The sequence below is a fragment of the Berghia stephanieae genome, chromosome 11 (assembly GCF_034508935.2).
Source record: "Berghia stephanieae isolate SIO BIC M18660-M18661 chromosome 11, UCSD_Bste_1.3, whole genome shotgun sequence".
Classification (NCBI taxonomy): Eukaryota; Metazoa; Mollusca; class Gastropoda; order Nudibranchia; family Aeolidiidae; genus Berghia; species Berghia stephanieae.
The window spans coordinates 22,490,789-22,505,788 of record NC_088370.1 but is presented as its reverse complement, the minus strand read 5'-3'; the positions used below and the strand labels follow the sequence as shown (position 1 = coordinate 22,505,788).

At 32.2% G+C, this 15,000-nt stretch overlaps 1 protein-coding gene across 13 annotated transcripts in view; it reads right to left on the bottom strand.

Moving 5' to 3' along the window:
* LOC144956906 (solute carrier organic anion transporter family member 2A1-like) overlaps positions 1-15,000 on the bottom strand; it is a 77,238-nt gene that overhangs the window by 38,804 nt on the left and 23,434 nt on the right. Inside the window, exons 1-2 of one of the 13 annotated variants that reach the window (XM_078887722.1) lie at positions 6,785-6,819; positions 1,346-2,300 (exon numbers count right to left, since the gene is read on the bottom strand). The exons of 3 other annotated variants lie outside the window; for them this stretch is intronic. In XM_078887722.1, the coding sequence (XP_078743848.1) occupies positions 1,346-1,820 (475 nt within the window). In that variant the 5' untranslated portion in view covers positions 1,821-2,300; positions 6,785-6,819. Of the gene's footprint in view, positions 1-1,345; positions 2,301-6,652; positions 6,820-15,000 lie in introns of those variants that run through there. 9 more of the 13 variants (XM_078887718.1, XM_078887726.1, XM_078887720.1 and 6 more) reach the window with 9 other exon arrangements.

Genomic DNA, 15,000 nt, shown 5'->3' with positions numbered 1-15,000 from the left:
GAACATCTGGATGCCTTCCATCGCACACAGCTAAGAAGGGTACTGGACATCAAATACCCCAAAAAGATCTCAAATGAATCACTCTATAAGATCACAAAAGAAAGACCAATCTCCCTTGACATTTTACAACAACGATGGCAACTTTTCGGTCACATACTACGCAGGGACAAAAACATACCAGCAAACCAAGCCATGTCGGGATACTTCCAAAAACACGGGAACCTTTTCAGAGGAAGACCGATCACAACACTCCCCGTGATCCTAAACAAAAACCTCACAACACTTGGACAAAGCATTAGTCTCATAACGGCAGGGGACCTTGAAAATCTGAGAACCCTAGCAGAGGACCGGCAATATTGGAGACACCTCACACAGGAAATACTGGAAACAGCCAAGGCGACCCGATCTTTCGGTCGAGACGCGAAAGGCATCTAAGTCAAGTCAAGTCAAGTATTGTTTTGTTTTTGTTTTTTTGTTTTTTGTTTTTTGTTTTTTTTAAACATGTTTATTATGTAAAGCGCCGCAGAGCACGATTAACGTGGATTTTTAGGCGCTATATAAATTCATTATTTACTATTTACTATTTATTATTTACTAATATACTCCTTTTGTAAATATCTAATGAATTGTCCTTTCCAGAAAATAATATAAAAGGCTCACAATATTAATCATAATAATATCTACATCAAGAGATGATAATCTAAACAAACGAAAAATAGTAAATTAAAAATAATTTGAACAATTTTTTTGCGAGTCGATCATCACCCTTGCTTATTGTAAAATTGTATCTTTCTATGACAAGATGACTTCTAAAACATAACATGAAGATGATAGAAGAGTGGTTGAGAGAGAAATATGGGTAGAAGAGAGAGAGAGAGAGAGAGAGAGAGAGAGAGAAAGAGAGAGAGAGAGAGAGAGAGAGAGAGAGAGAGAAGGGGGGGGGGAGAGTTATGAATAGATTTTCTTTTCTTTTTTTCCAATCCCTACCCAAATACTTTGTTCATCCAAGGACACCACTGGCCTTGTTCGTCTAGACTGACGTCATAAAAATACGAGTGTCACCAAAATGTATGCATAATTTGACACAAGACATGATGCTATTTTTTTCACCCTTCTACCGTAGAAAAAGGTTTGAAACTGCAAAAACAACGGAACATTTCAAAGAAAATTAAAAAATCTCGGAATTCCGCGAATCCGAGGAAGATTATCATTACTGAATATAAATATTTTTAAAAGGTCTGGCAAAAAATATTTTTAAAATATGAAGAATGAAATATACAGAAAAGAAAGAAAATATCTACTGCACTGTTACCCTTGGAAACATTCTTCTATGCTTTATACGTACCTGTCTTCGTTTTGGTAGGTTGTTGTTGCTGCTTAGGAATTTGTAAGTTGTCATGTTTTTCAGGTGAAGGGTCAAAGGACAAATTACACACCCCACCATCACCACCACCACCACGACCATCGCTACCACCATCACCACCACCACTGTCCTTAAAATCACCAGCTTCTGTTGATGACATTGTCGTGAGATTGTCAACACCATAACTCATATCCTGGCTGTCAACGCCGCCATATTGTGAGATATTGTTTTCATCATTTAGACAGGACCTTTCCGTACTTTTCACTAAAGCAGGCAACGACTGTGGGTTGCTGTTTATGTCGCTATTGCGTCTGTTAGCGTTTGTACTATCATCACCACCGGATTCAGTTGTTGTTGTTGTTATTGTCGTAGGTGGTGGTATATCACAGACACTATCACACTCGCCGATTTCATTGTCTGTCAGCTTTTTCATTGACATAGAGTATACGGAATCCATGATGAATGTCTCTATAAATTGAACTATCACTCTATCCCACAAATTCAATTAAATTTTATAGTCAAAACCAGCAAATTGAAAAGGATTTCCCTTTTATAGCGAAACGTTAAGAAAACAGATGACGATTCATTCGGTTCGATGTCTTCTCGAGGTAATAAATCTCTTTTCTGTCTGTCAGATAAAGGATAATATATTATATCTGACGCCTACTACGGTATATATCACACTAAACAATTGATCGTTGTCTTCTTGAGGTAATATATCCCTTTTCTGTCTGTCAGATAAAGGATAATATATTATATCTGACGCCTACTACGGTATATATCACACTAAACAATTGATCGTTGTCTTCTTGAGGTAATATATCCATTTTCTGTCTGTCAGATAAAGGATAATATATTATATCTGACGCCTACTACGGTATATATCACACTAAACAATTGATCGTTGTCTTCTTGAGGTAATATATCCCTTTTCTGTCTGTCAGATAAAGGATAATATATTATATATGACGCCTACTATGGTATATATCACACTAAACAGTTGATTGCAGAATTAAAAATCATTTGATCTGGCGAAAATTATTGGTTATATCCTATTTCTATTCATGAAATTGGAGAGTACCATTCTCCACACTTTTTGTACACATTTTGTTTTATAAATATATTTTTTTCTGTATTTTATCTTTGTATTTTTCCTTTTTGTTAATTATTTTTTTACCCACATGCTTTCTTTTTCATATATTTCTATATTTCTCATCTCTTTATTCTCTTTATACTCAAAACGTTTATCTATCTATCTATCTATCTATCTATCTGTTTATCTATCTATCTATCTATCTATCTATCTATCTCCCTCTCTCTCTCTCTCTCTCTATATATATATATATATATATATATATATATATATATAGATATATCCATCTATCTACCTAAATTATCTATCTATCTATCTATCTATCTATCTATCTATCTATCCATCTACCTGTCTATCTTTCGAACTATCCATCCATCTATCTATTATTTATATATTTATGTATCTATTTGTTTCTTTAACGATTTATTTATTCATTTATATTTTACTCCCAGTCATGTTATCCCCTAGCCCTTGACCAACCAAGAACAACAACTATGAAGACAAACAATCCTTTAATCAAACCAACCCCCTTACAGGTTCGTGTACAATACCATTGGAAAGTCATCCCAATCTGTCTCTAAGCCTTCTGTAATTAACACTTGTCAATGAACTGCTGGTCTTTAAACCGCCAATTAACCCTCTCCTTACCATCCATAAAAATTCGCCACATTCGTTAAAATAAAACTGATTTATTTCACAAAATTTAAAGAAACGTTTTCGCATATTTAGCTTTAAAAACTTGACACTGTATTTTAGAGATTATTTAGTTGAACAATATTATTCATAGAATGTACTTGTTGCTTTTCTGTTTAAGTGAAGAAGAATCTATTTTTGTATTGGGTCGTGTAATGTTTCAGGGAAAATTCTGTGAACAGCAGGTAAGGAGAGAGTTAATTATAAAAGAAAGACGACAGGAATTATTGACGCATATCTATTTGTGACCCATCGTCTCAAATAGGTATTATGTCGGAGCGAACCAGATGCTTAAAAGCCGAATTTAATGTTAAACTGGTCAAAAATATAGATTATTGGCATTCGCACCCTAAAATATGATTGCAATTCTCATATATAAATCATATAAAGTCAACACAAGTCTATAAATTCAATTTTCAATATCTTAACCAACCCGACTTAATACCGTTTTGAGGCGGAGGGTGACATTTGTCTCTATGAATGAAGTAAACGACAACAACAAAATAAAAATGGTATTGCCTTCTTGGAACAAGCCAGTATTACACCAAATAAATAAGCATGTGAAATTGAATGTAAGTTTCAATTTAATATACGAAAACAGATAAAATGGACGTTTCGGGTTTCACCTATATCTACAAAACAGGATGAATGAGATACTACAGACGAATGAGATAATGCGGGAGTGGCGTTGTTAAGATGAATAAACCCAGTATTACATCATAAAGATTTGAAACAAAGGAGTGAAAAGGTTGAATTCACAATATAAATTTGAATCTGAATTTGAATCTGAATCTGAATGTTACTCGAATTCGACTCAATTCTGAGTATTTGTGTTCGAGGTCGGTGAGAGAGAGAGAGAGAGAGAGAGAGAGAGAGAGAGAGAGAGAGAGAGAGAGAGAGAGAGAGAGTTGTAGAATGTGACAGCCATTGTTGGTGTTTAGGGCGAAGACTTGTGATAATCCTCGTCGTTTGAATGTTTCTAAATCGGTTGTTGTTCACACATGATTCGGGAAGAGCGTTCCAGTCAAATAATGAAATAACGATGTATGACGAATTTTAAAAGAATTTATTTTCTTATACAATCTTCGACAAAGTGATTGAAAAAAAAATACAAGAAATAAAAAAAAGAGAAGAAAAGAAAAAAATGACTAGATATCCACCAACCTCCACGAAGCTTTGAATTACTCAACATTCTGACCAATATAATTGTTGATAAAACTGCTATGAATTAGGGAATATTTTTTTTCTGAAGTCTATCAATATATATAGTCTTCTTGTCTCAAAACAAGAAAAAGCAGGGGGTTTTTTTGTTTTGGATTTTATTTTTATTTTTTTGTTCTTTTTTTTTTTTTGCCAACCTGATAACGAGAATCAGTTAATGGAGAAGAGATCATAAAAAAAAAATATAAAAAAAATAAAACCTAGACAATGCATTTTAATTGTAAGCATAATGATGAGATCAACTCTATTTACCAATATACTCCTTTTTTTGTGTAAATATCAAATGAATTGTCCTTCCCAGACAATAATTTAAAAGGCTCACAATATTAATCATACTACTATCTACATCAAGAGATGATAAATCTAAACAAAGGAAAACAAAGTCAACGTGATACAAAGCTGGTTGGAAGATAATATGTCCTGGAACAAGCAACTGTAACAGCTTCAAATAAGAACAAAATCCCACACACGAAACGTTTCGGGTTCAATAACCCTTCTTTAGCCAATAATCAAAACAATAACATTATCAATACATCACTGTATAAATATCCAGACTGACCATAGAAAAGTATTTATCACGTCTTCTTACCAAGTTGGCTTTCAATTTACTGGCATTTTTATTTTCTATTTTGAGGGATTTTCTTGAGCATCAATCACTTCGATGAGTGATTTGCTCTCTTTTTTGTTTTCTTCCACTTTTTTATTTGCTTTTTTTTTTTTGTTTTGCTTTTTTTTATATTATTATGTTGTAATTTTTTCAAAAACAAATGTATACGATTCGTAATCAATGAAAAAGTGTAATTTTAATCTGAGATGTCGCTACTCATCACATCCTCCGTTGTGTACTGACATTATACTCTCTTTTGATTTGGCAACACAACTCTTGTTAGTACTTGCATATCGAAGAGGAGGACCATCTTGTTCCAAACCTCATACCTTAATCTTTAAAAAGGTCTAAGTTTTGATAGTAGACACAAGTTAAATGTCGTCTTTCATAATCTATGAATATTTGAGGTAATTTTGTTTGTGGCCAAAATGGAAAATGAAAATATCACATCAAACATTGGATAATCTATGAATATTTGAGGTAATTTTTTTGTTGCCAAAATTGACAAAAAGGATATCACATCAAAACAGCATTCAATTTATCAAATTAATATATAAAGTGTCGCAATTGGTTGTTGGTTTTATTTTTATATATATATATATATATATATATATATATATATATATATATATATATATATATTGTGTGTGTGTGTGTGTGTGTATGTGTGTGTGTGCGTTGTCGCCATAGATTCTCAACTTTGTGTTTATACATTTTTCATTCATGCCACGTCTGTAAACGACTTTTCATTTTTTTTTTGGATGAATAAAGTATATATTATTATCATTATTATTATTAATTATTATTATTATTATTATTATTATTATTATTATTATTATTATTATTATTATTATTATTAATATATATTATTATTATTATTATTATTATTATTATTAATTATTTTTATTATTATTATTATTTTTTTTTTTTTTTTATTTTTTTTTTTTTTCTTGTAAATCACAAAATTTAAAGAAATGCTTTGATTACAGCTATACATACTAAAACTGTGTTGTTGAGCTCATTTTGCTGAACAACATTCTATATAGAAGGCACTTGTTACTTTTTTTGTTTGAGTAAAAAAAGTCTATTTTTGTGTTGGGTGGGTGTGGGGTTTGGGGAGAAATTCTAGAAATGGGTGGTAAGGAAAGAGTTAATTAAAATTCAATTAAAGTCGCATTTTTTCTCTTTCGTTGTACAATGACATACAATTATTATCATTTTAATCAGCCTGTCAGAATAGCGTTTAGAGATGGTTGGTTGCAATAAATGTGTTATGTCGGTCATATCATCAATGGTTTTATTTCTATCCCCAATTTAGTGAACAAACCAAAGAGTTTTCGTGTCAAATCTACTTATACGTAATCACAAATCGGTATAATTGTTTATATATATATATATATATAATATATATATATATATATATATATATATATATATATATATATATATATATATTAAGATCTGGGTTTAAGATCTTTTTCACAGCAACATTTCGAATTTACACCATGCATAATTTGGGTTATATGACTAGTATGATGGTAACATGGCATTATATATATATATATATATATATATATATATATATATATATATATATATATATATATATATATTATTTCCACGCCAATAATTTTTATTTAATTTATCAATAAATTGTGCAATAATAACTAATGACACTTCACTAGCGCTTCACAATTTAACACATCACAAAACAATAAGTTGTGTTGTAACTATATAAATACAATAATCAGTCCATCCATGTGCAACACTAGATAACAGCATTATGGAATATATTATATATCCTCACATGAACACCATCATCCAATGGTAAGCCAGCTAGCTAGCCGAAAAGGAAGCCAACCCTTTTTGTAGGAGGCAAAGTCGTGGTTCGTGATTCGTCATGTCTGGCCCAGACTGTTTCATGTGTTGTCGTATTGGATATTTTACAGCTATGATTTATTGTCAATTTTTTTCTATTCAATTAGTCTGTATCGAACTCAAGACATGTTGACTGCTTTTTATAAGTATTTCCGTAAATATATTTTGTATGAATGCTTGTTAAAGAGAAAGATAGAGAAAGTGCTGAGCAAATGAAAAAAAAACATAAACAAATTAGTGTAAGTCGCCGTTTCATTAAAAATATATATTATATTAAAACAACAATAGCAACAAATAAAAAAGACAACAACGAAAACTAAATAAATAAGAACATAAAAATACGGGAGCACCTGGGAAAAATTGATCAGAAAAAAAACTTGATAGAAATATTGATGGTCAAGGATGACCCCTCGCCTTTTGACGACATTTAAAAACCCAAGATTCAGTCAAAATGTTTAGTTTAGATGATAAATGTGAGGGTTGGAAAAATCCATTGGATGTTGTCAGTGAGAGTATTCTGTTCAAAATATGACGATGATGATGATACGGCTATGTGGTCTTGTGGTATGACACTCGCTTTCGGATCGGAAGGTCCTGGGTTCGAGCCTCGCGCTCGGCGCATAGTTGAGTCCTTAGAAAAAGCTCTTTACTCACATTCTCTCACCGTACTCAGGTGTAAAATGAGTACCTGGTCGTTAACAGCGTTGTCTTTGTCCGAAAAATTGTAATATCGCCTAACAGGCGTCATGTCCCGTCCTACATGTTAAATGTTGCTGTTGACCAGGGACCCCTTGTAAAGCGCTTTGAGCACATTTAGTGGATATTGCGCAATATAAAGCTCAATTTTAATTTTTAAGATTTTTTAATGATGATAATAATAATAATAATAATAATAATAATAATAATAATAATAATAATAATAATAATAATAAAAATAATAATAATAATAATAATAATAATAATAATAAATAAATAATAATAATAAAATAATAATAAATAATAATAATAATAATAATAATAATAATAATAATAAATAATAATAATAATAATAATAATAATAATAATATAATAATAATAATAATAATAATAATAATAATAATAATAATAATAATAATAATAATAATAATAATAATAATAATAATAATAATAATAATAATCATCATCATCACCATCATCGCTATTTCTGCTATAGTCCTTACCATAATAATATTATCATGCCAAGGGCAGTGATGAGGTATAGAACGAATTTGGCATTCTCGCCTGGAATCAACCTGGCATATTATCCCTGGGGTCGTTTATTCTTGTTGTTGACAGGTTGGCTATGCAATAATTATTATGAGGATGTCCCTGGTTACGTTATAATTGTTTTGTTTTATGCTTTTTTGTTGTTTGGTTTGTGTTTGTGTGTGTGTGTGTGTGTGTGTATGTGTGTGTTTCATTTGTAATTTTTGTTTCTAATCTTGGATTAGTTTTATTCATTAAAATGGGTAGTCAAATCAGCAGGTACCTACAATGGTTCAAAATAATCCTGTTTCACAGACGTGTAGTTAGTTACAGGTCCGATAAAATAATAAATAAATAAATAAATAAAATTCCATATAATATTCATCTCATAGGGGAAATTTGTCTCTCGGGTCTCTTCCAAGGGAAGAATGGAATAACCCAGGCGTCAGCCGCAGTGCAGCGCCGCAAATTGAGCCAGGGCGAGGTGACATTTGCACAAGGCCACACAGCGCAGCGGCTGGTTATCGAACTCGGTATCTTTCGGGTACGAAGCAAAGACCGTACCGTTGAGCCACGCTGCCCCCCCCCCCCCCCCCCTTAGGGAGCAGGCCCTAGTGTGTGAAACAGTGCAACCCTAAGCAAGAAAGCTAATTAAAAGACAAACAAAAACATATCCCCAAAAAACAGTCTTCCTCCACAAGGGCTCGAACCTCAGACCTCCTGACCACCAGTCAGACGTAATAGATAATATGTTCAGCACCTCTGACTAAAAAATATATTTATCTTCATCATTATAATAACTATTCTTATCATTAATGTTGTTATTACAATTATTATCATTGCGGCTATTTGTCTTGTGGTATGACACTCCCTTTCGGATCGGAAGGTCCCGGGTTCGAGCCTTCCTCGGTGCATAGTTGAGTCCTCGGAAAAAACTATAATTTCACGTTCTCTCACCGTACTCAGGTTTAAAATGAGCACCTTGCCGCAAACAGTGTTGTCTCTGTCCGAAAAAAAATGTAATATAGCCTAACAGGCGTCATGTCTCGTTCTACATGTTACGTGTTGCTGTTGGTCATGGACCTTTTTAAAACGCTTTGAGCACGTTTTGTGGATTTTGCGTTATAAAATAGCTCAACTATAGTTCAATTATCATACCTTCAATAAAGTCAAACGGCTGTTTTCATATATCATCTCTACATAATGCTTTATCATTCATAATTACTGTTTACGCAATATTATTTTCAACTTTGTGACAATAGACAGAAAACCTCCCTGTCTGCAGTGGGTAAAAAATTTTTTTTTTTTATTATTTTGGCCAGGGAGAAAATAATATTTTTATTCAATTTAGCCAGAATATTTTTAAAAAACTATATTTGGTGGATGAAAATTATTTTTTTAATTTAGCCAAAAAAAAAGATGTTTGCTGAATGAAAATTATCTTTTAATTTAGCCCCCCCCCCCCCCCCCCCCCCCCACAAAAAAAAAAATTAAAAAAATAGCAAAAACAACAAAAAAAAACAACAACAAAAAACTATGTTTGGTGAATGACAATTATTATTCAATTTACCTAGAACGAAAAGAAGAAAAACTATGTTTAGTGGATAAATATTATTTTTCAATTTAGCCAGAAAGAAAGAAAGAATGATAATTTTTAAAAAACTCAGGGTAAAATGTAACAGACGTCTCAAAACGGTGCTATTTATTGTGGCCCCATTTCCCACAATTCTAATTCTAATTTAAATCGTACAAGTTGAGTTTATAAAAATTGCCTTTATTCAAGAATATGAATTTCGTTCGTAAAGATTAAAAAAGAAAAAATATGTCGTGGTCTAAGAAATATACCAAATGCTGCTGAACTTTGTTTGGAGCTTTCAGGGTTATAAAGTTTAAAATGGCATTCTGTGGCCAAAATGAGATTTCTTTCAAAATCGATAGTTTAACCATTTACCTTTCATTTCCCAAGAGCATTATTTTGTATGTTGTGTCTTTTCATTTAAAAAATGTCTAAATGCGTATTTAGAAGAGATATTGCTTCGAAATCTATGTAAAATTTGACCCAAAAAGACCCAATTTTTTCCGATCTAAATTGACTCATGATTTAACATAAAAAGTTTGGCCTGTTTGTTATCACTATTTTGGCGTTATCCCCCTACAGACAATAAATCAACATCATTACTACCAATACCACAGCTGCCACATCGAAATCATTATTCGCAAGCACGAATATTCGTTTAAAATGATTTCGTGTTTATGATTCTGTTATACATACATACACACACACATATATATATATATATATATATATATATATATATATATTATATATATATATATATATTATATATATATATATATATATATATATATATATATATATATATATATATATATATATATATATATATATATTATAAAAACAAAAACCATGAAATAATAGTGCTCAACTATTCACTTCATGATGAGAGCAACACTCGATAACAACGAAGTAGAAGTCAAACAATCTTAATTATCTTTCAAATGTTTATATATATATATATATATATATATATATATATATATATATATATATATATATATATATATATATATATATAAAGAACGCCAAATTCGAGTCTTCAAATTTTAAAAAGTCAAGTATTTCCAACATACTCATTATTTTGTGTATGCTTTCTGTGATATGTATGCGACATAAAATTGTAATAACAGGGCTTAATGAGTTTCCAGTGGTCACTTATTCAAGTATTTGTGAATCACGATCCACATGTGACTCATTCCTGTTACGCTTCTAAAATTATGTCACATTACATAAGTTAACACATTTTTGGACAATTATTGAAATAAAACATTAGAAAACAATAAACACAGAGCATTGATACTAAATCTGACAATAAAATGACATTTATTGTTTTACAAAAGGCATTCAGAAATCAGTTTTTTAAAACAAAGGATATTATTTGAGCAATCATCATCTCCAAAAAATTATAGAAAAATGATAAAAATAAAAATTGTTTACCATAGTCTAGGTATATAAGTGTTAAACCACCACAAATAATATTTTCTTTCAAGTATTTATATTTATCATGAAAAAAAATATGAAAAAGTCATTCTTAACAGGAATGAGTGGACGTAACAGGAATGAGTTTTCTGTTACAGGAATGAGTAATTACAACATATTTATTCGAAAGGATTATAAATTCAATACGCTTAGTGATTGAAACTCAGAAGGGGAACAAAATGGTTAGGGCGCCAAACATTGATTTGGGGCTTATATTAGTAGAGACCCACAAAAGAGCACCAACATTGTTTGTTAACTTAACTCTAGGTTGAATCAATTGACTCAAGTTAACTCTTTCGTGGCAGTTCGGAATGTTTGGATAAACAGACAAAAGAGGCATTTTTAAAACACTAGAAAGAGCAAGAAGCTGCCACATACCCATGTATGATTTTGGTTTACTTAATGACATAACGTCCAGTTTGAACATCTCTTCCAGTGTATCTTTATCACTTATGTGAACATCGGGAATATAATGGTCCAAGTTTGTGACAAAAAATCAACAACTGTCTGGATGTTGTCATTGAGTGAAGTAAGGTTTGAATCTGACAAATTAAATAATGGTCCTTGCGTAAAGCCAGCTCTTGTATCAATATTATTCGTATTTCGTCTGTTTGTGTGTCTTTGCCAAATGCATACACTGCACCACTGGCAGGCAGGCAATCCCCATCGGCCCTCAGCTTGACTGAAAATAACCGTTTCCCATCACACAGAGATCTAGGTATATCATTTGGAATGAAATGTGTAAACCTGTTGTCAATACCAATGCGAGTTTTGATTACACTTCTGCTAGCCCCAACTATTCCACAAACACGTAATGCTTGATTTTCACATTCATCAACCACTTCATCAAATGATTTGTATTCATTCAATCTTTTGATAAAACCATTGTAATCGATTTCAGTCGGCATCACCTTAATGTCTATGTCATCTTGGTCATGTTCATCACTTGAGTCACTGTTTAAGTCAACCGGTGCAATGTCAGGCATGACTCCATCATTACCTTTGAAAACCTGTTGCTTCAAATCACTTTGTAGAAATGAATGAAATTTGATTGATGTGATCAACAACATTTTTGAACATTCTTGACTCCTTTTCTCCAAAGCGCCGAAGCAAGCATGTTAATGTTTTCACATTTTTTACATGCACATGTTTCTCTGTCCCTTTTTCTTGGAGTAACAACCCAAAATGGCTTAAGTCGGTAGAATGAAGAAAATGACACATATGGGTTTCAAGAGATGTATCACTTGTACAAACGTGAGATTGTATTACATAATAGTCTTCTTTATTTCTTGACTTTATTTCTTGTTATTGTGTTTCTCTTTCCTGGAGCTAATTTAGAAGTGGCACCTTTTCAGGAAAAAATCTCGTACAATTTGTTTGACAAGATCTCGACATTTTGGAGGCATTTGACGTCGTTTCCGAAATTTTCCAAGAGTTTATATTTTTGTGAGTCATACCAGCTGCCAAATGTTTCACGTATTTGTACATGTGTCTTCTGTTCCTCAAATGTTTGATGTCTTATAGGAGTGCAAAATGATATTGTAATGTTCTTTTCACTGAATTTTTGCCACCTTTCTTGTTTTTTTTTCTCTGCTATCTTTCAAAAGTTTTCTAGTTTTTGATCGGGGTGTCAACGGAAGTTTGTGTTTTTTTAATGACCTGTCCAAGCGGTTTTTGTACTTTTTGGATTTCTTTTTCGAATGAGAAAGAGAGGAGAACAGCCTGTTTTTAGTAGCTTGATATCTTTGACGAGAGACATACTGGAGTGGAGACTTTAAGTGTGATGATGGAGTGTAACTCAGATCAAGATTTTGCTGTTTCTGGTTTGTAGTGTGTGTGTGATAATTTTTTATCCAATTCTTTCTCTGTTTGCGTTGTTCTCTTGGTGTCTTATCTTTTATGGACTTTTTATTTCCACTCGATTTGTCGCTCTGGTATTTGTCTTCTTTTTTTAAGACAAACAGCACGTCGAATAGGAACTCCATCTCGTCTTTGACGGTAAAGTCGTTGCTCTCGGCTGACGTCATGGCTTTTTTGGCCTTTATGAAGAAAACAAAATAAAACAATCGTTACAACAAAGCTATGACCATTGAAAATGAACAATAATATCAAGTTCCATTTCGCCACCCTCATTCCTGTTACAAAACAAGGTGTAACAACAATTAAAGTCAAGAAACAAAGAAGACTATTATGTGATACAATGTCACATTTGTACAATTGATACCGGGACGTTAAAATCAAAGTAATCATCTAAAATGTATCTGAGCCTAACAGGCAACAAACTATGTTTGGACATTAGGCATTTGGTATTGGCAAGGTAACTTTGCACTAAAAATAGGCTTTCAGCAATGGAAGAAATGAATATGTATACAATAAAAATTGTTTTTAATGGTAACCATGTGGAGGCGGCGTGGCCGAGTGCTTACCGAAAGGGACTCCCGACTTGGAGGTAACAGGTTCGAAAATCTCCACAACCATGGAGTGGTTTCCTTAATCAAGGAAATTAATTCTGGTTGCTTCACTTTGCTTCACCCAGGTGTATATTATGGTACCAGTGCTGCTGGGGAATGTAATTTGCAATAGACCAACGTCGTATTCATAAATTAAATGTCTGTTTCATGATACAGAAACAGGGATAAGCTCCGATTCTATGGGCCATTATGCTCCAAAAGATTTAGTTACAATAAAACGTGTGTTTCATTTTATGAAAGTTCACATTCCTCATTCCTGTTACTCATTCCTGTTATGTTTTCCTCATTCCTGTTACATCCCTCATTCCTGTTACAAAACAAGGTGTAACAGGAATGAGTGTAACAGGGATGAGTTTATCTCGCTTCGATTCATACTATCCCTAAAATATGCTTTACTCCAACATTAAAGTATGACTATTATTTAGAGCCTTAAAAAAGCTATAAACTGATACTTTCTATTTTGATTCAATTTCTAATTTAAATAACAAGCCCTGGTAACAGGATTGAGGGTCATGGTCTAATGTTGAACAGTACTCACCATTCGTGAACCGGTTTTGATCTGGAAATAACACTGGATGAAAAAACCATGTGTTTGTAGTTTCGGCCGTGATAGAAAAGGGGCAGCTACGGCGAAAAACATTGTTAGTTGCACTTCTATTGTTTAGAGGATTTTAATCGGTTCATTTTCACTGCCGTTACAGGAATGAGTGACCACCTTGGGGACAAACTTTAGTAATATATAATGTTTTTTTTAAAAAGTCTGATTGTTACAAACTTTTATGAGGATGTTAGAAGATGGCAATTTGCATCAGCTGAATTCATATGTGTATACAACAAGACACTCCATTTTGTTAAGAATTCGACTTCTGACCATCATGCAAAAAAAAGTACAGGGTATTTTCCTCTACCCGCGTCAATACAATACGTCATATCTATCCTGAATCTCTCTCGACTTTTGTTTTTTATGTTTCATACAAGTTAGTAATGTGTAGTGAGAGTGTAAGCAAGTATTTGCTAACAATATATGCATCAAATATGTGAAAGAGCCAATTATCGTCACAGAACAGGAATTTGGCAGTTTTTTTAAAAAAGGCCGATATATATATATATATATATATATATATATATATATATATATATATATATATATATATATATATATATATATATATTACATTAAATTATGTTGTTTTAACGTTAAAGCTGATTTTCTCAAAATGATGTTTTGTACCTAGCCACCTTTAACTATCCATATTTCAATAATTAAAGAAGTTATTGACAATGTTTAAAGACCATTATGATCAGGCAGATTGGAAAGTTACCGTAACACTAATTCCAGGGGGGGGGGGGTGGGGGGGGGGGTGAGGGCGATATCTGGTATTTTTTCAAAGG